This window comes from Neomonachus schauinslandi, chromosome 1 (assembly GCF_002201575.2).
Source record: "Neomonachus schauinslandi chromosome 1, ASM220157v2, whole genome shotgun sequence".
Classification (NCBI taxonomy): domain Eukaryota; kingdom Metazoa; phylum Chordata; class Mammalia; order Carnivora; family Phocidae; genus Neomonachus; species Neomonachus schauinslandi.
This window is the reverse complement of record NC_058403.1, coordinates 138036185-138061703: the sequence shown is the minus strand read 5'-3', so window position 1 is coordinate 138061703 and position 25519 is coordinate 138036185. Positions and strand designations below refer to the sequence as shown.

The following is a 25519-nucleotide window of genomic DNA, read 5'->3' as shown; positions in this document are numbered from 1 at the left end:
TTTCAGGTTTTCAAATATCTGAATTACATAGAGAATAATGTTTTTATGAAAAAATTATATGCAACTTTTTGTTCTCAAACTAAGTCATATTGGAGTTGTAAGGAATCTTAAAAACAATTGTATATATTTTAATGTATCCCCATATTTTTTTTTTTTGCCCTTATATCATCATCCACTGTGCTTGTTTTTGCCCCAGACTACCTCCAAGAAAAACTTCTCAAAAAAGTGTCCTCCCCTTTTCTATGTGATTTAAAATCATCTGGAAATTTCCCTTTATCATGATACACTTAAAATGTATTTGTATTACAAAAATGGTAGTGCTTATTGTAGAAAATGTAAGCAAAGAGGGAAAAAACTTGATAAAACCAGCATATAGAAACACACTTCATGGTTTTATGTATTTCTCTCCCAAGTTTTATTTCATTCTTGTATTTTATTTTTTATTTTTTTTAAAGATTTTATTTATTTGACAGAGAGAGATAGCGAGAGAGGGAACACAAGCTGGGAGAGTGGGTGAGGGAGAAGCAGGCCTCCCGCCGAGCAGGGAGCCCGATATGGGACTCGATCCCGGGACCCAGGGATCATGACCTGAGCCGAAGGCAGACGCTTAACGACTGAGCCACCCAGGCACCCTCATTCTTGTATTTTAAAATAAAACATTACTAGTATGATTTAAAATCTGTTTTTCTCCTTAAATACTTTAAAGTACTTAAGATATTTCTAATAGAAGCATAAAATGCTTTATGATTATAGTGTTTTAATCCTTTCAGATGTATTTTAGAATATTAAGACAATCTGGTCAATACATGTTTTCATGTGCTCAGTATATATACGGGTAGATACATATATGTGTATATAGATACATATACATATATAGGTAAGAATATTCAAAATATTCAGGGTATGGAAGGCAAATCATTGGAGAAAAGTTAGAAAGTTAGAATGGGTCCAGACTGTGGAAGACTTTCAATATAACATCCAAGGAGTTTGATTTTTAAAGGATTATTAGTCTAGGGGAGAAGGAGGTATAGAGGCAATAGGCTGAAAAAAATATTCTAAGACTAGGAAAGATGAAGCTAAGGGTTTTTGTTTTTACAGATTATTTATTTGAGACAGAGTGCAAGAGCAGGGGGGCGGAGCAGAAGGAGAAGGAGAAGCAGACTCCCCACTGAGCAGGGAGTCCAAGGCAGGGTGGTATCCCAGGACTCTGAGATCATGACCTGAGCCAAAGGCAGACACTTAGACTGAGCCACCCGGGCGCCTAAAGCTAAGGTTTTGAGATTGCGAGATGCTGAGATTATATTAACAGAAGCTATGAATTCAAGGTTGAGTGATTATTTGGAGACAGACTATTAAGGATGAGGAATTTAGTTTCATTCATGTTAATCTGTTAGTAGCAGTAGACCACAGACTAAGGGGCATTCAAATATTGTACTGGCGGTTAGGAGAGAAGTCAGGGCCTTAAGTTATTTTTATTTTTTTCTGCAGCTTCCAAATTACAAAAACTTTAAAGGAACCATCCAAGAGCTTGGTCAAAACCAGTATGCAGTCAGTGGTGAAATATTTGTGGTGGATAGAAACACAGTAGAGATTACAGAGCTTCCAGTTAGAACTTGGACACAGGTTAGTAGAAGTATTTTCGCTGCCTGTCGGGAGGGCAGTGGAATGCTTTCTGGTAAGAATATGATTCCATTGTTCTTTGTCCTAAGTCTGTATCGTGTTTAAAAATTCCTATATACATTTTTGACCCATCCAGTTGAATTTGTGCTTTGAGTATTCAAATAGTAATTTAAAAGTTTAATTTCTCTACATGTAGAATGACTTAAGCTGGCTTGGAACCCTTATAAATATGGTTAACAAATTCATGTCAGTATCAGCTGTTACAGATCTAAAAGTATGCATGTCATCTCTTGTCAGATGTAGTTAATGTCATCCTCTTCATACTTAGCCTTTTCCTTGCCCTTTGGTGTGTGAGCAAATCAGAACCGTTACGTTGTATATCTTCTTTCACCATTGAGACCCCCGTATATTGTCCTCTGTACAGACTGGGCAGATGATAGAGAGGGAGGTTTTTCTTTTTTTCCCCACCAGAGTAGGGAATATTTAAAAAATTGCATGATTTGTAGTATGAGAACGTGAGTGTGTGTCAGGAAAAGAATTACTTTTTAAAAAATCTTTTATAGGTATACAAAGAACAGGTTTTAGAACCTATGTTAAATGGAACAGATAAAACACCGGCATTAATTTCTGATTATAAAGAATATCATACTGATACAACTGTGAAATTTGTGGTGAAAATGACTGAAGAGAAGCTAGCACAAGCAGAAGCTGCTGGATTGCACAAAGTTTTTAAACTTCAAACTACTCTTACGTGTAATTCCATGGTAATTGACTAGATTTACTATTAATTTAATGTTTCTTCCATGCCATAAGTAGAATTTTTATAATTGGTTTCATGATGGTTGTGGCTGTAGTAAGTCTGAATGTTTTTCCCCCTGTATATTTGATCAAGAATCTAAAGGTGCATTCCTTTAGATTATTATCCACTACTCTTAATCCCAACTCTGCATTGGTGCATCTGGGCTTGAGCACATGGGATATACACACCCTGACCAAAAGTTATGGGAGTGATTGGTGCAGGATTTTCATGTTCCTTATGCCTGTCTCTATTAGCATTTTAATTGTGGAGTACTCATCTCCCCATATTTCTAATCTGCTTTATTAAACTTGTATATATGTGTTTGTATATAATTGGAGAGAAAGGTAGAAAGTGAACATGTATGATTACCCTCATTCCATTCCAAATTAGCTTTTAGACATAAAGAAAAAATCCAGTAGCACAGTGGCTGAGACAAACTGCCATGATCTGCTAAGACAGACAGAAAAAAGGAGAAAAAGGATAGAGAAGAAGTAAAAATTTTCCTCCAAATTGAGAAAGTTTGAATGAATTATAGCATAATTATAAACAAACAAAAAGAGACAAATACACATCTATTGAGTATATGGGGGAGAGAGAACTTTAAATTTAACATTTGTAAACTTAGAGATAGAATGCTTTTAGTTTGAAAAAAATTTCTTAGATGGTTTTATAGCCATTTTGAATTAGAACCTTTTTTTAAAGGATCTATTTTTATTTTCAAAATTATTTTAAATATTTTCATAGTTTTGAGAATTTATCAGTTTCTTGAAAAGAATATTTACCGAAATGTACTTAATAGTTTTGGTTCTGTTTAACAGCTTTTAGGGGTGGTGTATGTTCATTTAAGTGTGTTATAGTTATTTTAAGTACTGTAGATGTCACACAAGTTAAAAATACCAATACAGATTTATGTCATCTTCAAAAACTGTGTTTTTCTTAGGTACTCTTTGATCATATGGGATGTCTCAAGAAGTATGAAACCGTGCAAGACATTTTGAAAGAATTCTTTGATTTACGATTAAGTTATTATGGTTTACGTAAGGAGTGGCTTGTAGGAATGTTGGGAGCAGAGTCTACAAAGCTTAACAATCAAGCCCGTTTCATTTTAGAGAAGATACAAGGAAAAATTACTATAGGTAAGATGCAATCTTTAAAAATTTAAACATTAGTTAAAATGGAAAAAAAATCTTTATTAATAGAAGACATTTTTATCAGTAGAATATAAACAAATACAAATTGAATCTCTTTTCTTGATCCTAACTTTATTTTTCCCTCACATAGAGAATAGGTCAAAGAAAGATTTGATTCAAATGTTAGTCCAGAGAGGTTATGAATCTGACCCAGTGAAAGCCTGGAAAGAAGCACAAGAAAAGGTAATCATTTGCAGAACAAGACATTCAGAGAAGCTTTTAAAAGCAAATTCCAAAACAAAAAACCCAATCCCTAAATTTTAAATTCAGTACTGCTATAAAGGTGCCGAGTTGTCTGTTTGGAGACTGAAGTCTTCTGTTTATCCACAGAACAGATACAGTACAGGAATTTGCAGTGCACACCCACCACAAAGCACTTTGCCAGTGTGACTCAACCAGGGCCTGGAGAAATGACTCCAGGTGTGAGAAGGTAGCTCAGTCTCCTTGGCCTTTTTTCTGAGCCTGCCATTAAAGGGTGTTAGTTGTTTGTGGTGGTGGCTTTTGTGAGGTGCATGTGTACTATCTGGGAACTACACTGGTAGCACATAAATCATTTCACACTGGTCTGACTATGGTCAGAGTATGGTATCCAGTCACCATTCACTTGGTCTGGTTTCGGTTTATGCTGGGAAGACTAAAGACAAAATGTTCAATATTACAGTGTTTATCGAGCACCCAAGTATGTGCTCTGCCCTGTGCTTAGATATTAGACTAGAGATTTAAACCCTGGAACTTCAGATTAAAAGTCTGATGTTTTATTAAATTATCCATTTCAGATATCTAGTATTCAGTGAATGGAATATTGAAACTTTGAGATTCTTCTCAAGAATTAGTTTCTTGCTGTTGTGTATAATTAAAAGAAAAACTTAAGGCAATACAACATTGTGATTGAGAACACAAATGTACAAAAGGAAGAAAATTATGGAAATGACTAATTTTTTACTTAACTAGAATGTTATGTATATATGATACTGATGTTATTATCCTTAAGAAATAGTTATGATTATAGGACATAACTTAAACTTCCTTACATTTATGAATTCTCAACCCACAGTGTTTTCCATATTTTTTATCAACTACATTGACATGCTGCTTTTGTTTATATTATTTAAACTTTTTAAAATTTTGAACAGTCAGTATAATGCCAGATATTAGAGCGAGTAAAATTAGAATAAATTATATACTTAGCAATTACATGTTAAGATAATAGGCTTATTTATCGTTTAGGGAAAATGGGGTAGGACAAGGTGGGGAATATTCAAAATTAAGATGATCCAAGCACTTTTGCTTTCCTTTCAATGTATTTTACTGCATTTTTGAATCCCAAATTATGGTTTATACACTGCTTGCCCTTTTCTATGGATTGTTGGTTTAAACTATATCTTAAAAAATATTAACTAGTAAGCTAGTAAATTTAATGCTTAGTTTTAAAAGGTAAAGGTGTGTAGGGTTTGAGAATGCCCTTCCAGTGGAAGTAGATTTCATGGGTAAAACTTAGTGGTTGGTTTCAATAATTTCATTGTCACCATCAAAATTTTCTCAGCATCTTGGCCATGTGTTCACTTTGGGGGTTAAGGTAACAAAAGAAGCTGCTCTTATAAGAGTGTCCTATTGTGTAGAGTTGGAGAAGAGAGAATTATAAAGCAGATAATTATGAGATTAGAGTTTTTTTTTTTAACATAATAGAATTCTGTCATTGGAACTTGAAAAATTTATTTTTCTGATTTCTGAAAATATCCTTAGTTATCTTCATGTTAACAATGATAGTACACATATATTCATTGAGTGTTCGTTAATAATACTTTGGGTGTCATCAAAACCTAGAGCAAATAGACTTTTAAAGTGTGGATCTAAACAGGATTTTATGACACCCTAGTAATATTTTAATAGTAGTGTAACAACTTAAATATTCCAAAGAAACACACTATTTCATGAAGAATTTTTAAAAATGGTAGAATTTATTAATTTGTCGTAAGTACTGTTTGTTTAGGTACTTATTAATCATTGATGAACTCAGCAACAGCATTTCTTATTTGGCTATTGTTGCTTAATTGAATTCATAGTTTTGTTTATGTAATGAAGCATGTTGCTTTGCAATTTATATTTTTATCCCTTCTAAAGTACACTAAACTTTACTTAGTATATATACATTATTTTACTGAAAATTTTAAACTAAATTGAAAACATTTTTTTTCTTTTTTGGTTGCCAAAAGTGAACTTTTTGTTTCATGGAGTATCATGGTTAACTCAGTCATTTTTAATTATCTGAGTGCCTTAAATAATTTAAATGCAGTTTTATTTAATGGCTCTTGTTATTTTAAAAATCTTAGAGGTGATGTCACCTATAATAACTTCTATTAAATTCACTGGATTTTGAAATTTAATACTAGCAAAAGAGGATTTTTTTATTGCAATCTTTTTCTTTTTCTTTTTTTTTTTTTTTAAGATTATTTACTTACTTGACAGAGAAACACAGTGAGAGAGGGAACACAAGCAGGGGCAGAGGGAGAGGGAGAAGCAGGCTTCCCGCAGAGCAGGGAGCCTGATGGAGGGCGGCTCGATCCTAGGACGCTGGGATCGTGACCTGAGCCGAAGGCAGACACTCAACGACTGAGCCACCCAGGCGCCCCTATTGCAATCTTTTCTATGAAAAAAGACCTTATAAATAAAATTTTAGAATACCCCTCATAATTCTTACTCTAACTTACCAGCTATTAAATTCTTAATTGAGCTTTCTCTTCATACATGAGTATTCTTGCTTTAGAGAATTTTATTAAGAAATCATACTAAATGAGTGACTGTACCTTAGCATATTTATATTACAACTGTAAAACATTCTCCATAAGTGATACTTATTTTGGGTTTCAAATTGTTCATTCACTCACCAGTATAAAAATCTGACAAGATGCAGTGATAAAACATTAGTTCTACTCTATTAATTTCAAGATATGTGGTATCTTCTCATTTCATGACTTAGTGCCTGGGCAAAGCAGTTAATTTTTCATCAGATTCCTATATAAATGGGGAGTGAATATACCTGTTCCTTTTGAAGACTTACTATTGTGTATTTTTAGAAAACTTTTTATAGGAAATACATTTTTTATAGGTAATCCTGCAGATAATCTAAAAGAACCCCATCCACCCTTAAGTTAGAGTATTAAGTGTATAGCATTTGTGGAATTTTTAGCTCAATATTCAGTAAAATTCAGCATTGATTTAATACTATACAGGACTTTAATATAAAGTTTATTATTTTTTACAGGCAGCAGAAGAGGAAGAAACACAAAACCAGCATGATGATAGTTCCTCTGATTCAGGAACTCCTTCAGGCCCCGATTTTAATTATATTTTAAATATGTCTCTGTGGTCTCTTACTAAAGAAAAAGTTGAAGAACTGATTAAACAGAGAGATGCTAAAGTATGAACTTTTGTGGGTTAAATAATTTGAAACTATTTCAGTCTTATCCATTTCTTTGTTTTTCTTTTTCCAAAAAGAAGTATTTTGATTTACCCTTTATATATTATTGAGTTACTGATTGTTTAAATTATACTACTTTCTTATTATAGGGGCGAGAAGTCAATGATCTTAAAAGAAAATCGCCTTCAGATCTTTGGAAAGAAGACTTAGCAGCATTTGCTGATGAACTGGATGTAGGTTAAGTCTACATTAAAAAATATTTGGAAAAGTAATGTTTATGAAATAATGAAAATTCTTCTTTAATTATTTCAGTTTCTTTTAACTCTGTAAAGGTTAATGTGTTTATAAGCCACGTTAGGATTAAACTTCTAGCTATATGAAGTTATAAAGAAATAATTTCTACCTAGAATAGATGAATATAAAAAGTTATATGGAATGGGAATTTAGAATAAATTGAATTCTGATACTTTCTATCAGTTAAATTTTCTTAACTGACTTCAAAATAGCTTATTGATTCAGTCTCTTTTCCCCCAAAGAGGTAAGAACAAAATATATATGATTGAATATTGGTACTTTGATTTTTACAAAGTAGAATGATAGTGTCTTTAGGTTTATAACAGAGAAATTTTAATTTTTTTTTATAATTTAGTTTTCTCCAGGTAGAATTCTGTTTTTTTTTTAAAGGTAGAGAAAGGTAGAAAATAAAAACTTTTTCTAAAATTGCCCAGTATATCATAGGATCTTAGAGTTAGAAGTGACCATATAGGTCGTTTAGTTACTACCCCCTTATTTTACAAATGAGAAGCTAGTTAGACATGGGACTACAACTCAGGTCTTTTGACTTAGAATTATTGTGTTTTTTTAATGTTTATTTTAGATTATATCAGTTGAAAGGAACGGTTTATTCCTTAATGAGTGATATTCGTTTTATTTCTTATGCAGTAGTGATTGTCTTTTCTTATGAGTTGTTTATGCACCCACCTTCTTCCCCTTGCCTCCTTTTTAATTATACTTCAGAAAGTGGAAGCGCAAGAACGAGAGGATGTTCTGGCCGGAATGGCTGGAAAAGCAATAAAAGGTAAAGTTGGCAAACCTAAGGTGAAGAAACTTCAATTGGAAGAGACAATGCCCTCACCTTATGGGAGAAGAATAGTTCCTGAAATTACTGCTATGAAGGCAGATGTCAGCAAAAAGTTGCTGAAGAAGAAAAAGGTATGACATATCTCTTGTTTTAGCTCATTGGTGGATTCCATCTTCATAATGATGTATATATGTATTTTAATTTTACTGTGTGCTTAAGTCATGCTTTGTTTCTATTTCACTGTGATAGGCAATCATTTGTTCTATGAGATCAGTTGGTCCACAGAAAGAAAACATAAGTCAGGGATCCACATACATGTAAGGAGTTACTTAGTTGATTCTGTTTTTTTTAATTCCTTCCTTCCTTCCTTCCTTCCTCTCTCTCTCAAGATTTTATTTATTTGACAGAGAGAGACACAGCGAGAGAGGGAATACAAGCAGTGGGAGAGGGAGAAGCAGGCTTCCCGCTGAGCAGGGAGCCCAATGTGGGGCTTGATCCCAGGACCCTGGGATCATGACCTGAGCCGAAGGCAGATGCTTAACGACTGAGCCACCCAGGCGCCCCTTGATTCTGTTTTTAAAATGAGAGAAATACTCTATTCAGCAGCATTCTACCTTAAAATCATGGAATGACAACCAAAAAAGTGTATCAACTTAAAAATGAAACTTTAATTCTACATTATGACCAATTCAAGACGTCTCATAAGCAGAAAAGGGTCTGTGTGGTTTTCAAAGTAAGCTATTTTTTTTACTATTTATTTGTTATTACTGTTAGTTAAAAAAATTACCAGGCACCTCTTATGTCATTGGCATTGACTGGTGCTATTGAGGATTTAAAAGTATGGGATTTACCTACCCTCCAGCAGGTTGGGCAAGAGTTAGCCAGAAGAAGGAAACACTGAGAGGGCTGTTCATAGTTGAGGGAAGAGGAGGCATGCTGGTCTGAAAGAGAGAGGCAGATTTTTCTGGGCAGGTTGATTTTAGAACCCAGGGGATATGTAGATATGTCCAGTAGTCTAATTAGAGCTTGGGAAATGAACCTCAGAGTTGGAGTGAGAGGGTTGGAGAGTTCTCTGCCGAACGAATATTTGAAAGCATAGGAACATTGTGATGCCAAAGAGATCACTCTCTTCAAACTGTTGTGATAAACTGACATCTATACTATTTCCTTCTTACGTAGCTTCCTACCACACATCGGTTCCTCTTTAGGAAATGACTTCTCTCCTTTTCGCTTGGTGTTCTTAGCACTCTTTACCTTACTTAGTCTCAAATAACCTCATCTATGCCCAGAGCTTTTTTCACTCACACTGATGACTCTTAAATCTGTGTCCCTAAGCTGTAATGTTTTCAGGAGGGCCAGGATAATAAAGCCACCTGAATGCCCACTGCCCAAACTCCACATATCTGAAACTGAGCCCATTATCCTGATTTCAAAACCTCTTTCACCCCTGTGCCTTATCAGCCATCACTAACAAGTCCAAAACCTGGGACTTGCTCATTTAATCAGTAACTAAATCCTATTGACTGCCTCTGAAGCAATTCCAAAATCCACCCTCTTATCTTCGTCCCCATTGATACTGTCTTAGAATTCCATAAATTTTCTGACAGTAGTGTTCCTCTTAATTAGTCTTCCTGTCTCTCGTGATCTTATCATGACTTCTACTTTTTTCCACTTCATTCATCTCTGTCTAGTCTCTTATTACCCAAGTGATATTTCCAAAAATAAGTGATTATTGCACAAATGCTTAAAAGTTTTCAGTGACTCCCCCACTGACTACACACAGATTCGGGTATTCAGTGATTTAGCAACTGCATGCCTTCCTATGTTTCTGTGTGGCTACTCTTTCCTCCAGTCCTAGCAGACTGTTTGTAATTCCCTAAATACAATGTGGCAATCGTGCCTCTGTATCTTTTGCAAACTGGGGTGCTCTTCCTTCCTTCCCTCTCCTCACTTAGCAAACATACATAATTCTTTCAAAACTCAATTAGAAAGGCTCCTTCTCCATGGAATCTTCCCTGACCCTGCTCTTGGCAGAGTTGCTAACGTCTCCCCACGGGTTACTTTTATACCTCCCTCCATATTTGTTATTTGTATTGTAATGACTTGTTCTTGTGTCTTTCTCTGTCTTTTAATAATCTTGGGGTAAGGAGACTTTGACTAATGCCTAGCAGTGCATGACATGTTGCTTATCTTCCTTCAGTAATCTGATGTGTTTCTAGTATGTAGAGGCCTGAACTATAGGAACTTATTTTGCAGGTACCCTTTGGTGTATTTTGCTATTGGTTTGAAAGTCCCTTTGCTAATCAAAAGCTGCCTTCTTATTTTTTATAGTTGATTTTTAAAAAATTTTTTGTTATGTTAATCACCATACATTACATCATTAGTTTTTGATGTAGTGTTCCACGATTCATTGTTTGTGTATAACACGCAGTGCTCCATGCAGAACGTGCCCTCTTTAATACCCATCACCAGGCTAACCCATCCTCCCACCCCCCTCCCCTCTAGAACCCTCAGTTTGTTTTTCAGAGTCCATCGTCTCTCATGGTTCGTCTCCCCCTCTGACTTCCCCTGCTTCATTCTTCCCCTCCTGCTATCTTCTTCCTCTTCTTCTTTTTTTTTTTTTAACATATATTGTATTATTTGTTTCAGAGGTACAGATCTGTGATTCAACAGTCTTGCACAATTCACAGCAAGCGCTGTGAATTGTACAGTTGATTTTAAGTAGCTGTCATCTCATAGAGTGTATCAGAATATTAGAGTGGTAAGCAGTATCATTTGCTATAGATAAAGTAAAACGTGGTCTGATCAAAGTCCTCTGTTTGGACCTCAGTAGAATCACATTTTATTATTTTTTTATTTATATGAAGACGTGATCTATGGCTGGAAATGTATCTCTAAAATGAATGGTGTTAATTTAATTTTTATTTTTACTTCTGGTTATGTATTTGTTTGTTTAATGTGTAGGGTGATCTTGATACCACAACAGTAAAAGTAGAATTTGATGAAGAATTCAGTGGAACACCAGTAGAGGGTACTGGAGAAGAGGCATTGGTCCCGTCAGCTCCTGTAAATAAAGGTCCCAAACCCAAAAGGGAGAAAAAGGAGCCTGGTGAGGAATTGTTACAAAGTTTTTTTTGTGAGAAAATGCATGTATGTACAGGGTATTACTATTTTTTTTTTTTTTACTGTGTTTTTTTCTTCTAATAGTTGATGTAATTTCTCAATTTTCATGAACACTTGTTATTTTATATTTTTACTAATGATATTTTATTGTTGTTGTTTTGTTTTTAGGTACCAGGGTGAGAAAAACACCTACATCATCTGGTAAATCCAGTGCAAAGAAAGTGAAGAAACGGAATCCTTGGTCAGATGATGAATCCAAGTCAGAAAGTGACTTGGAAGAAACAGAACCTGTGGTTATTCCAAGAGATTCTTTGCTTAGGAGAGCAGCTGGTATTTTGATACATTGTATATTTAGTTTATTGTATATTATAGTTTGACCAAGTTAATATTACTCATATAAGTTAGTATTATTAGTATTATCAATGCTATTAAAGTACTAAATTGTTAGTATTTCAGAAGTTACAGTTCACGAAAACAAAAAAAATTGATTTACAGAATGATGTTTTTAGCAAAGTTGGACATAAATTACTCTAAAGTAAATCAAGTTTACTTATTTTATTTTATTTTTTTTTAAAGATTTTATTTATTCATTTGACAGAGAGAGAGAGAGCACAGATAGGCAGAGTGGCAGGCAGAGGGAGAAGCAGGCTCTCCGCTGAGCAGAGAGCCCGATGCGGGGCTCGATCCCAGGACCCTGGGATCATGAGCTGAGCTGAAGGCAGTCACTTAACCGACTGAGCCACTCAGGCGCCCCTACTTATTGATTTTTATTAAAAAGCTTCGGTTATATTCCCTCCATAGTTTGAAGATGTTTGGTAAAATGTACCTTGGTAGAGGGGCGCCTGGGTGGCTCAGTTGGTTAAGCGGCTGCCTTCGGCTCAGGTCATGATCCCAGGGTCCTGGGATCGAGCCCCGCATTGGGCTGCCTGCTCGGCGGGGAGCCTGCTTCTCCCTCTCCCTCTGCCTGCCTCTCTGCCTACTTGTTCTCTCTATCTCTCTGTCAAATAAATAAATAAAATCTTTAAAAAAAAAAAAATGTACCTTGGTAGAACACCGACAGTGATAGAGCAATAGAAGTACTTTGTAGTTTTGTTTCCTTTTTTTTTTTTCCCCATGAAAAATTTCCTCCTGCTTTAGGAGTCTGATTCCATGCACATTGCATAATTTATATAACTGCAGTGCTAGAGTTAGGATGAAGATAGCATTTTGTTATTCTATATTGTTGTTAAATAGGCAGTTTTATCCTTTCTGAATATTCATTAATTTGAAGTCTTCAAGTACTTAAAAATTGAGTGTCCTATTTTATAGATTCTTCTCAAATTTTAGTAAGTCCTAATTAAAATGAATGATACCATATTATGGCTATTTTACCTCTGGGAGATACTTTTTAAATTCTGTGTCAGGCCTTAAATTCTTCGGTTCTCTAATCACTGGTGATTGACTTTCTTTTCCTAATGTGCATAGGTGGTACAATGTAGGTGAATTAACATGAGTAATTTATGTGAAAATTAATTTATTAAATTAGATGCTTCAAAATTATATTTAGGCTTTCTCATACATCTAAAATGAAGTATAAAATTACATAGCACCCAAATGTTTTAAAAATTTTATTCCCATAATATATGCTAGAAATTGTAAAAGTTATTTGCATTATACCAATGTGCCTTTCCCCATAGTTGGTACTTTTTATGCTTTATATTAAATTATTGTTTTAGTAATATACCCAGGTCTTATCTCTATTTTTTCTCATTCATCTGAAGAATACTGTCATTTCATAGTAAAACTACTGTGAATAGAAGATAGAAGTTTTAGTGCAAGAGGTTAAGAGAACGTTTAGCACTAAGACTAGTAAATTGGCCTTCCCATTGTAGAAATGGGAGATCTTAGTAGTCACTTTTACAATGGCTTATATTCCCCACTATTTCTGAGTTAATATTTAAGTATGACAAATAGCACCCTAATCATTAATCTCATTAGTTTATGCTCTCCTTTCCATATGCAGCATTACCCCATTCGCCTCCTGGGAAGAACAAGATGAACACTTAACATTATCAAAATAATTGAGGCCGAAGTTGTTGGCTTTTTTTTTTTTTTCCTGAATGCTTGTCTTTTCTTTTTTACTCTTGTGTTAGAGATAGCTGGAATATTTTCAAATGCATTATTCATAATATGTGGATAAAGTTGGATTTGAGTTTAACCTTCACTTTTATTTTTCTCCTAGCTGAAAGGCCTAAGTACACATTTGATTTCTCAGAAGAAGAGGATGATGATGCTGATGATGATGACGACAATAATGATTTAGAGGAGCTGAAAGTTAAAGCATCTCCCATAACAAATGATGGGGAAGATGAATTTGTTCCTTCAGATGGCCTAGATAAAGATGAATATACATTTTCACCAGGCAAATCAAAAGCTACTCCAGAGTAAGTAATGAAGCAACTACTGTTCACTTACATGGTGCAGTTATTTAGAAATCTATCAAAGATCTCATAGTAGGGGCGCCTGGGTGGCTCAGTCGGTTAAGTGGCTGCCTTCCGCTCAGGTCATGATCCTAGGGTCCTGGGATCGAGCCCCACATCAGGCTCCTTGCTCAGCAGAGAGCCTGCTTCTCCCTCTGCCTATTCTGCCTGCCGCTCCCCCTGCTTGTGCTCGCTCTGCCTCTCTCTGTGTCAAATAAATAAAATCTTAAAAAAAAAAAAAAAGATCTCATAGTAAACTGTATCTAAGAATTTGTCATCATTCGAGGTAAGGTCCTCCTCACAAAGGAAAAAATCTAGGTAATATTGCAGCTGTTTACTGAACTGTTGCTATATCTTATAGCGTGGGACTGGCAGGTTTTTTCTCATAAAGGGCTCTATAGAAAATATTTCAGGCTTTGCAGGCCGTATGGTCTCTGTTCCAACTGCTCAGTGTTGCCATTTTAGCAAGAAAGCAGCCATGAACAGTATGTAAATGAATAAGCATAGCTGTGTTCCAGGAAAACTTTATTTATAAAAATAGGCAGCAGGCCTATGGGACATAGTCGGACAACATGGTTCAGAGAAGTTACTAAAACTTTAGAACTGGGAGGTTTGATTTTCTTCCCTAACTTTGGCCTTGATTGATTTTTCATTATTTATTTATTTATTTTTGCCTCTAGAGACTATCAAACACTAAGGTGTAGGATGTGAAGTTTGTGAGCTATTTCAGGTTTTGTTTTTTTTTTTAAGATTTTATTTATTTATTTGAGAGAGAGAGAATGAGAGAGAGCGAGTACATGAGAGGGGGGAGGGGCAGAGGGAGAAGCAGACTCCCTGCCGAGCAGGGAGCCCGATGCGGGACTCGATCCAGGGATTCCAGGGTCGTGACCTGAGCCGAAGGCAGTCGCTTAACCAACTGAGCCACCCAGGCGCCCCACTATTTCAGGTTTTTTAAATTTATTTTTTAAAAATTTTTTATTTTCAGTTAGCCAACACATAGTACATCATAAGTTTTTGTTGTAGTGTTCAGCGATTCGTTAGTTGCATATAACACCCAGTGCTTGGGTCAACAGCTATTTCAAATTTTTAAAGGAAGTGCTTTACTGTCTATTTTAAAGAAATGTTTTATCATATGCAGTCTAGGATCAGAAATAGGATTAGTGATGACTGACAGAGATTCAGACTTTCTCCTTAGGTTTTTGGCAATAATTTACTGATGTTGAATTCTGGAACAGTTCTATTAATCATAAAATTTAATGTAGCGATATTTTGAATAACTTTTTAACTTTTGCTCAACTTCCATTCTCATGTTAAATCATTGGCTTTTCTGGTGTCTCTGTGTGTGTATGTGTGCACACCTGTGAATATGAGACAGAAAAAAGAGTTTGGTTACCCTGTCTTTAACAAAGAGAGACCAGTGAGAGAACTGTAATTATAATCCCTTAGTACATATTATATATAATTTACCAAGGTTGAAACCATATATTTAAATTATACTGTGGTTGTTTAATTTTTCTAATAGAAAATCTTCACATGACAAAAAAAGTCAAGATTTTGGGAATCTCTTCTCATTTCCTTCATACTCTCAGAAGTCAGAAGATGGTATGCTCATTCAGTCTTTTCATTGTTTACTTACTGTATTATTGCTATGGATTTTTTATGAGTAGAAAACTTCTTTTTACATTTCCCTCAACATAATAAGGTTTATTTACTCTTCCTGAGATGAGTACCAACTAATTGGTCAAATAGGCAATATGGAACCATTTAGGTGGGTAGGTAGATGTGTGTATGAAGTGTATGGATGTGGGTATAGTCTCTTAATAGAGAAAAAGATAAATTTTGGAACATGAAATTTGATTTTCATGGCAATATGAATGTATATGTGACAGTTTTTTAAAAACTACAAAGGGACTAATATTCAGATTTGTAAACTGTAGTAACTAAAAGACTAAACCCTTCATAGAAGCAAATTTAATTGGGGTATATACTTTTTATTCCCTGTATTTTTGTGTGTGGAATTTTTAAGGTCAAAACAATCTACGTAGACTTAACTGTCTTGTATACACACACACACACACACGCACACACAGGCAGACAGACATAGATCTGGTATATGTTCTGTGAATATAGATAGGCATTTTTGACAGGATGTCAAAACATTTATATAAAACTATCATATCCAAGTAGACATTTTAAGAGTTCCTGTTTTGGCTTGACAGAGGGAGGGAGGGAGAAATGGAGGGAGGAATTGACTGATTGAGTGTAAAAGTAAACTGAAGGTAAGCCTACCTGCCTTTTAAATTGACCTTCAATGATTTAAAATTGGTTTTTAAAAGATGAAGTTACTACTCTCTTAGATTTGAACATTATTACTGATATTCCTGAAATGGTTAATAGCATTAGATGTGTAGATACTAAAATAATCACAGTGAGAACTTTTTAATATTCCATTTTAAAATAAATCAGTATTTTTGAGTTGGTCAGTTATGTTTTAAATGATGAACATTTGGGACTGTTAAGAATTTTTATTACTCTATGCATTTCTATATTGTTTTACAACAGAGTTAACATTTTTGAAATATAACATGGTTACATCTTTTGTTTTCAGCTGTTATTATGGACTATATGATCACAAAGTAGAAATTCATAAGATCAATTATCTAGCTAAAGACAAGTCATCAGTAAAGAATCAAAGTTTATTAAATGGTCCTTATAGTCTCTTTACTGAAAAACTTTGTACTTTTTAGATTCAGCTAAATTTGACAGTAATGAAGAAGATTCTGCCTCTGTTTTTTCACCATCATTTGGTCTGAAACAAACAGATAAGGTTCCAAGTAAAACAGTAGCTGCTAAAAAGGGTATGTACTTATTTGATGTTGTTAAGCATTGCATAAATGATATATAGTTGATATTAAAGGAAATTTAATATAATTTGAAACTGCTTGCACTTGGACTTAGAAAATAGTATAAACGCATCTAAGGAGAATCCCTCTTGTTTTCTAACCATATGAGGTAATTACTAAAAGGTGTATAAGATCTCATTCTAAAGTTGTAATTATAAAATAATCCCATACATTGATACTAAAGATAGCTTTCTAATAAGGTCTAGAAAAGGTCTTTCTAATAAGACCTTCTAATAAGGTCTCCTATAGTTGTTAGGTTGTAAAATAGATAAAAATTTTGTCTTGCCTGATTGTGTTATCTATGTAGGTCCTATCTTAACACCTCATTTGGAATAACTGGTTAGTTCATTTGAGGTTCTCTTTGTGTCATGTAGCTTCATTCTTATCCATAACCTTAGGTTGTCCATAAATCTAAGTTGATTTGACTTAATTCATGAATCTGTTTTTAACACCAAGGTACACAGTCTTGGTATTTTTGAAGGTCAGTATTAGTGCTTTGTGTTTAAAAGCTAAGTGTTCCTTACATAGCAAGTAAATAAACATACAGTGTGGACAATCTTTTCAGTACCTTACAAATGTAAAACAGACAATACCATTGTAGACACACATGTATTAGATGTAGCAGAACAACAACAAAAATCCCTGCTTAACTCTGAATGCACTAGGACCATGGTAAGAAATTAATTAACTATAAGAGCTTCTCTGGCCAACACATCAGGTGCCCTGCCCATACCACTTCAGTACATATTAGCCAGGGTCTGTATTTCTTTGCCTCAGGACTTTTTGTTACTATGTTGGAATGTTCGTATTTCCCCACCCCAGCCACCCTTTATTAGTGATTGAGAAAAGCTGGTTTGCAAATATATTAGTGCTCTTGCCGCTCAGGTAGGCTAACTGTGGGGTGTGTATTTTACAGTGACTCAGGGATTGCTCATGTTAAGAGATAAGCTCAGAGATAAGCCCTTAGAGTGATGACAGGTTTCTCTTCATGTCTCGTTTTTGTACTTTTTTTTTTCACCTCCCAAATAAGTACTTGTACTTGAGTCTTTGCTTTGGGATCAGGTGGGATCTGCTTCTGGGGAACTCAAACTCAGACAGGCCCTAGTTTCCCTTTATGCATCTTTTGAGCACTTTATAACCACCCTGAAAACCTGGGAGCCATATCACCTCTTTGAACATATCAACCTATTTCCTTCATCAAGCTCCTCACTCCTCTTTAACATAATGAGTTAGAGTGGAGTATTAACTAAAACACTAGCATACCACACCAACTGTCCTGTTTGCTTGTTTCACCAGTAGTTGAACTAGCCTTGTGTCATCTGCGTAGGTGATCCCTTGTGTGAAATAGTTGAAGCCCTGTGTGAAAAAGTTGAAGCCCTCAGTCTTCCTCTAGGCTCTTCCCAAACTACAGTTCCCACAAAATACCATTTCAAGGAGAGGATGCATCCTGTCCCTCTGTGAGGTCATCTATGTTAACTCCAAATTACATATATTACTATACAAGTTAAATTCTGTAGCTCCAGTAGTTTATAGCGAAAAATCTCATAGCACTCAGATATCTGACTTGGGCATTTGCATGGTAGAGTTTTAAGTGCCACCGAACAGTACAAGCCTGCAAACTCTAATGAAGAGAAAAGGTGGTTCCTGAACACACGGCTATATGAACCTATACTCGCGTTAGGAACTGCCTGCCATGTGGCTCTGGTGGTACATTTAGTCGTAAGGACTTGGGGAAAAAGCCACAAAATCTGTGGCTACCACTACCACTTGCTGTTCTAATGAGGGGCCTTCACCCTAGCACCTCAAATTGGGCCTGGGAATACATTTTCCATATAATTAGCCTGTTCTGTTTTTTTTTTTTTTTTTTTTTTTTTGGTAATAGAAAAAGTCTGGTTAATTTAATGCTTTTTTTTTTTTTCCAAAGTAGGTTTTACTAATCACACAAGACTGATTTATCACAGTTTTCACATAGACTGTAAATCTGAAAAACAAGGTCTATTTTAAAAACAAAATTCATAAAAACAAAGGCCTTTGGATCTATTGTGTACTTACCTGGAATCTTCATTTCTTTCCATATAAAAGTGCCGTTTCTGGATTTCCACTTTTGGATGGAAGTGAATCAGCTTCTATTCATGGTATTTGAGGATCCCATAAAAATGTGTTGTTTTTTTTTTCTCTAAAACATTTTAGAAGTTAGGACTTAATGTGGTTATACTTGAGTTATAATTAATGTCAAATATGTTACTTTTTTGTCATGACTACTGCTTTTTAAAAGTTACTGCTCACTTCATTAAAGTTACTTCACTTTAATGGCCTTTGTTTAAAATAATCTCACTTGAAATATCAGAAGGCAAATTATTCATGATTAAATAAAAAGCATTTTGTCATCTATGAGAAATTGTTTGCCTTTACACTGGCACCAAGTGAAAGAAACCATTTTGTCATTTAAGGCTACTCAGTTTCATATCAGCAGTAGGAAATTAGGATTCACTTGAGTGCAGTTTGTTGGTAAGTATATTACATTGATTTATGAAATGGAAATTTGCTTAATAGGAAAACCGTCTTCAGATACAACTGCTAAGCCCAAGAGAGCTCCTAAACAGAAGAAAGTAGAGCCTATCAACTCTGACTCAGATTCAGAATTTGGCATTCCAAAGAAGACTACACCCCCAAAAGGTGAGGATTATGTTAACCTAATGTATGCCATGTGGAAAAGTCTCTTCTACTCACTGAATTCAGAGAGACTGTGTCCTGTTTTGTTTTAAATTGCTTTGCTCCTCAGTAAGCAATGTGTCTAAGAATCAGTGCTGAGTTAGTGTCCAGAGGAAGTCTAGCACTTTGTTTTATAAATCAGGGAATTGAGACTCAAAGAGGTTAAGTAAGCAACTTGCACACCTAAGAATGGTTCAAAGATCCCCTGCCCCAGACTCACTGGAAGTAGTTTATTAAAGAGTCAGATGAGGGCTCCTCACCACCTAGAGAGTGACTCTCATTGGAGCTAGGACTCTTAGACTGGAGCTTTTTGCTCATCTAGGAAATGGAATCACTGTACTAAGGGACCTGTAAGGGCACCAGCATCAGTTCTCCCTGGCACCCCTCCTTTGCCTCCAGAATCTAGAAAGTCCTTAAAGGTGCTTTTTAAAATATATGTGTAAGACATTATTTTTTTTTTTTTAAGGGTCATTGCTCAACCTTTTATCCAACCGACAGATATTACCATCAATGTGTTCCATGTCTTAAAGTGGTGGTTGGGATGAGGAGATAGAGACCTACATGGAAACAAGGGAGAATAGGGACAAAAAAGAAAGTCACTGAGGAGGTCCATATGTATGGTATGCATGGTTGGAAACTTTTATAAATTCACAAGTGCCATTTCATTGACTCATTTGATAAACATCCCAAGATCATTTAGGCTGTCTTTACTAATACAATCTGGTAAGTCATAGCTCTTAAGGAATTTTTAAAATTTAGAATTGCACTTTAGTTCCATTGTTTCAGTGGCATCTGGCATCATTGTAGGATGGAGAATATTTTGTCACCATTTGCATGTTACTTTTGCCCTTCCTCCTCCAACGAGAATAAGAGGTTAGGCAGATGGCAAAACAACAACAACAAAAAACAAAAACTGCATGTGGTACTTCTAAGTCTGAGAAGGAACATGGAATTGACATTATTACATGATTAATACTGGGCGTTTATTCTAAGACTGTGCTACTTAAAATGGTTGTTACTAATATGTGATAAGTAAAATTTTGAGTACACATTCAAACATAATTTGTACTAATATATATTACTTTTCTAGTGATTCATTTTATATTTTTAAAGGTACTAGTCTATGACAAATTAGAAACTAAATTTTTTTTTTCATCACATACAAGTTAAAAAGCACTCTTTGAGGACATTTTCTTTTCAAGCCCAAGGACTACATGTTCATAATGCCAATGTTTTCTCTTGTGTATCACGGGCTTGGTCATTAAAATTTGTCACCAGGACCTTCCAGCTAGTTTTAAATGTATTTGTGACATACTTTTTAGTCATATCAATCCCAGAACTGAAATGATGCTGCCAAAACATTTTTATCTCATTTATATTTAGAGACCAGGATTGCAGTACTGATTGGGGCATGCCAAGGAAGTGAAATATAATGTTGTGGCATTTATTTTTTATATCGCACTTAACCTTGGGAGAGAGAAAAACAAAACAAAACAAACCTTTGTATCATTTTAAGGTAAAGGCCGAGGGGCAAAGAAAAGGAAAGCATCTGGCTCTGAAAATGAAGGTGATTATAACCCTGGCAGGAAAACATCCAAAACAACAAGCAAGGTAATTAGGGACATCTTTTTAATGCATTGTTTTATGATGATCTATAACTAGCTTAGTTGGCTTATTACTATGTCTTTTAACAGCTTTAAACCTAGCCTATCTTATGCATAGGGGGCTTTGTATATGGTTAAAGAATTATAAAATCCATACAATCAGTACTATTTCTTGGATAAAAGTATGGCATAAATTAGCCTACTTAATTAAGAGTATTCTATTTCATCCAATGAGCCATAGAAGTTATATGCTACCTGCCTGAAATAATTATTTTTCATGCCAAATAAAGACTATTTCTTTTTAATTTGGATTTATTTGACCAGGGCTAATTTGATTTTCCTCTTTTAACTTGAATTCATTTGACTATGGCTAATTTTCAGTCTTTTTTATGGTAAAAGAAAAACCTCAGATGTCCCTCTTTTTTCTCTCTCTCCCTAAAAATACAAACACTGAGATTTTTTAGCTTTCCGCTGCTCTCCACCTTGACCTTTTTCCATCCAGTCATCTTCCATGCCTCTGGTCCATCTTGATGACTCTTCCCTGCGTTTTTATAAACACTGTGTGTACTCCATGCTGTGCCTAAGTCTTGTTTTCCTTTCATGAATTGATAGGTACTTACTAAATAAGTAATTTTTTACTAATCTGGACACTGTACATATTTATTTGGCAATATAGAAGTTCAGAAAAAATGATCACCAAGGTGGCAGATTAGTAGACTTACTCATTTTTATAAAGGGGAAAAAGGATTAGATAACTGGTCTTAGACTTAAGTCAGCATTACAGTTCTGATTTTAGTAACCTCATTATTTGCAATATTTCTCAAATGTAAATGAAGTGTAAGGAATAATAATTCATTTTAACACTAGTCTTTTTTAACTTTGAGGTTTTAAATCTTTTTTTTTTTTAAACCTGTCTAGAAACCGAAGAAAACATCTTTTGATCAGGATTCAGATGTGGACATCTTCCCATCAGACTTCACTTCTGAACCACCTTCTCTGCCACGGACCGGTAGGGCTAGGAAAGAAGTAAAATATTTTGCAGAGTCTGATGAAGAAGAAGATGTTGATTTTGCAATGTTTAATTAATTAAGTGCCCAAAGAGCACAGAAACATTTTTCAACAGATAAATTGTGTTGTCCTTTTGTCTTTTCTGTCTCAGACTTTTGTACATCTGGCTTATTTTAATGTGATGATGTAATTGATGGTTTTTTATTATTGTGGTAGGCCTTTTAACATTTTGTTCTTACACATACAGTTTTATGCTCTTTTTTACTCATTGAAATGTCATGTACTGTCTGATTGGCTTGTAGACTTATAGACTGCCGTGCATTAGCACAGATTTTAATTGTCATGGTTGCAGACTACAGACCTGCTTTTTGAAATGAAATTTAAACATTAAAAATGGAACTGTGTACTCTGTGTCTTTACTATAAGTAAGATGAAAGTGTAGTAAAAGCTCCCATACACTTTTAAAATAAATATATTTTATTCTTTGCCAGGAGACTCCATGGAAAAAGGTAAACAGTATATGAACATAGAAAGCATTGTTAAACAATCTCAATGTACAAACAGAGCCAGTGAAAGTACATCATCACAGACTTGCTAATATATCAAAAAAAAAAAAAAAAAAAATCCACTAGTGCTTAACTGCGAACTAAGAAACTGACACTTGTATCTGTTAACCACTCTACCACAGCTTTCACTCTGCTTCATAGTGATCGAACAAGGTCAAAGGATGCAGATTCTCTGTCCATGCCTTGGAGAGTTCATATTAGCCCCTGGGCATCAAGGAGGCTAGAAAAAACCCTCCATAGCAGGCACGCATCAGAAAAGACACTGGACTTAACATGGTATAGGTGGTAGACCAGTCTGCTAATTGTCCCATGAATTTCCCTAATGGCTTGTGAATAGGTAAACAAAAAACTTATTAACACTGAGAAGTGTTTCTGCCTTGGAGGCTACCATTACTGTAAAAATGTATCTTTTTTTAAAAAAATTGTGTAGTTATGTCATTAAGTAATATACCACTGTTAAAGTGACATTAACAATTGAACAAATGACATTTGATTAACTGAACTGGCAGTTACACTGATACAGAATTCTCTTCTGCTAGTGCAGTGAATTTGTATCTTTTTACTGGGCAACATAAAATAGAAGACGCAGTTTGAGAGCGTCAAAAAGAGCAAGGACAAGCTTCCGTACTAACTAAATTAGAATTCTCTCTAGTTTTATCTTGTCATACTGTACAACAGTCCCCTTTCCTTACCTTGATGTCCTGATTGCTCTGTGAAAGCAAGACAGTTATTTTTTTGAGCCTTTCTTAGCCGGACACATAACAGTAGTCTGTTTCACAACCTTGGTGTCTTGGTTATTCTGAGTATGCAAGGCAAAAGGAAAGCACCAAACATACAGTATAGAAAGAACAGAGCCATACTTCTGTATGTACAAAGTCTTCAGAAACTTAACCGGGGTAAATCATTTCGACTGGGTCTTTGCCATGCAATCTTGAGTGTTCAAAGAGGAAAATAGAAGCTTTTAACTAGTTTCTGGTTGCATGAAATGGCTGATTTTTAGAATTGAAAAAGTCTGTATTTCTAGGTAAGTTAGACAGTGAGGAGTATATATTGATACATATGAAAACTTCTTGGTCCTTCTTGAGTTTTAATATATTTTCAGTCCAAAAACTAAGCAGCAGTAAAAATGTTTTTTTTTTTTTTCCTTGCGTTTTAAATCCTGGAACTGAAGGTATTGGGGAATGTTTGAAGTAGCTGGAAAGTGTCTTATTGCACCAGTGGTGACTGACTGACACCGCTGTTTTCCACTGAGCTGGGTGAGGTGCTGGGACTGTGCTCTGCTGGGTTCCCACTTGAACTTGGGGTCAAGGGTTCATGTCCTTCAGAATTCTCCAGCATTTCCTGAATGAGAGGTGGCATTGATCCAGGAATTTCCATTTTCAAGGTAATTACACGTTCTGCACCTTTTAAAGAGAAATAATAGAAATCTGGTAGAGACAGGGAGTTAGGCTGAATAACTTGGGATCAACTTTCATCTACTTTAAAAATGGTGAAAACTGTGCTACCAGTGCCTCCCAGAGGCTGTCCTGATTTTACAACATTTAAACATCTTTACTTCATCTCTAGGAAAGCAGCGCAGATGCAGGGACTTGCTTAAATTTGATGATTCCATGCCTGAGTCAGTTTCAGGAAAGGTTAGCAGGATATATTTACAAAGAGAAGTTCTTGATAAAAGACCAGAAGGAGCATATCTTAAAACGAGACAGTTGTCAAGGATACCAGTTACCCACAAATGAAGGAAGGGACTTAAGTAATAAATGTGCAGTGATTATCAAGTTGATGTAGCACCGCGCTGTCCAGCACAGTAGGCCCCAGCCACATGTGGTGATTTAAATTTAAATTCGTTAAATTAAATACCGTTAGGAAAAACAGTGCCTCAATTGCATTAGCCACTTCTTAAGTGCTCGAGAGCCACGAGTGGCTAGTGGCTACTTGTATTGGACAATGCAGATTATAGAATATTTCCATAATCACAGTAAATTCTATTAGCACTGGTCTAGCTAGATATAGAGAATGACAGTATTAAGTTAAACAGCCTCATTGTTTTGAAAATCAAAGACCTCACAATTATAATGGCCAAGCACTGGTATCTGCTGTTTGCAGACACTCTTTAATCCCATACTAGGGATGAATTCAGAATGGCTCACTAAGAAAATCTCTTAGAAGGAGCTCAAGAACTGAGACTGCTTGTCAAACAAGCTCACCATGTTTTTAAAGCACTTTCTGAAATGTAGTTTGTTCCTTGGCTCAGCCAGGTCTTCAGAGACAGAGCACGCTAATGGGGAAGGAGAATGACAGCAGCACACTTGGTACTAGGGATAGCTGCTGAGTTCTCTCTCTGCACGGAAAAACCCTACTCTAGCACTCAACTGTCATACGGCTCCAGGCGCTTCTGTAATTGCTCGAGTTGCCACTCAAACTGAAAACCACTAGGCAAGGAATATTCATACCTCTCAGGAAGGCAAGAATTCCTTTGCCGAGAAGTGTGCAGAAGTAAATCTGCCCATACACAAGAGAGTGATAGCAACATTGATTTGAGAGAGAAACTTCACCAGTAACAGTTGCCCTAAGTACTATTCATTTTCCTGAGGTTTGGATGGTCAGGAAAAACTGCAGTCAAGTTTATATCAACCAGAACATGTCTGGACAGGAATGAAATGTATAAAACTAGAAAATCAAAAAGCCTGTCAATATATAGAACATTCTCTTGAAAATAGTTTTTCTAGGGGCGCCTGGGTGGCTCAGTCGGTTGAGCGTCTGACTCAGTTTCGGCTCAGGTCATGATCTCAGGCTCTTTGGATCCAGCCCCTTGCAGGACTCTGTGGTCAGCAGGGAGTCTGCTTCGGATTCTCTCTCTTCCTCCCCCTCTGCCCCTTCCCCTGCACACGTGCGCTCTCTCTAATAAATAAATCTTTAAAAAAAAGAAAAAAAAAGGTTTTTCTGTTCACTTAGTCACCTGAATTATAAACTCATAATCTATTAAGATCATTGAGTAGGGTAAGATATGAGGTGGTTTTTTTTTTTTTTTTTTTTTTT

At 35.4% G+C, this 25519-nt stretch overlaps 2 protein-coding genes across 6 annotated transcripts in view; one reads left to right on the top strand and one right to left on the bottom strand.

The window, feature by feature from the left end:
- The window catches only part of TOP2B (DNA topoisomerase II beta), a 60819-nt gene extending 38503 nt beyond the window's left edge, over positions 1 to 22316 (top strand). For both annotated transcript variants that reach the window (XM_021678922.1, XM_044920589.1), the window contains exons 22-36: positions 1489 to 1623; positions 2184 to 2384; positions 3360 to 3555; positions 3701 to 3792; positions 6872 to 7027; positions 7177 to 7260; positions 8045 to 8239; positions 11073 to 11217; positions 11400 to 11561; positions 13453 to 13654; positions 15213 to 15292; positions 16438 to 16548; positions 19147 to 19269; positions 20822 to 20916; positions 21828 to 22316. In XM_021678922.1, the coding sequence (XP_021534597.1) occupies positions 1489 to 1623; positions 2184 to 2384; positions 3360 to 3555; positions 3701 to 3792; positions 6872 to 7027; positions 7177 to 7260; positions 8045 to 8239; positions 11073 to 11217; positions 11400 to 11561; positions 13453 to 13654; positions 15213 to 15292; positions 16438 to 16548; positions 19147 to 19269; positions 20822 to 20916; positions 21828 to 21995 (2145 nt within the window). In that variant the 3' untranslated portion in view covers positions 21996 to 22316. The remainder of the gene's footprint in view (positions 1 to 1488; positions 1624 to 2183; positions 2385 to 3359; positions 3556 to 3700; positions 3793 to 6871; positions 7028 to 7176; positions 7261 to 8044; positions 8240 to 11072; positions 11218 to 11399; positions 11562 to 13452; positions 13655 to 15212; positions 15293 to 16437; positions 16549 to 19146; positions 19270 to 20821; positions 20917 to 21827) is intronic.
- A 584-nt stretch (positions 22317 to 22900) lies between these two features.
- Positions 22901 to 25519, bottom strand: part of RARB (retinoic acid receptor beta) — a 385733-nt gene continuing 383114 nt past the window's right edge. For 3 of the 4 annotated variants that reach the window (XM_021678917.2, XM_021678919.2, XM_021678920.2), the window contains one exon: positions 22901 to 23886. In XM_021678917.2, the coding sequence (XP_021534592.1) occupies positions 23690 to 23886 (197 nt within the window). In that variant the 3' untranslated portion in view covers positions 22901 to 23689. The remainder of the gene's footprint in view (positions 23887 to 25519) is intronic. The other variant, XM_021678921.2, reaches the window with a different exon arrangement.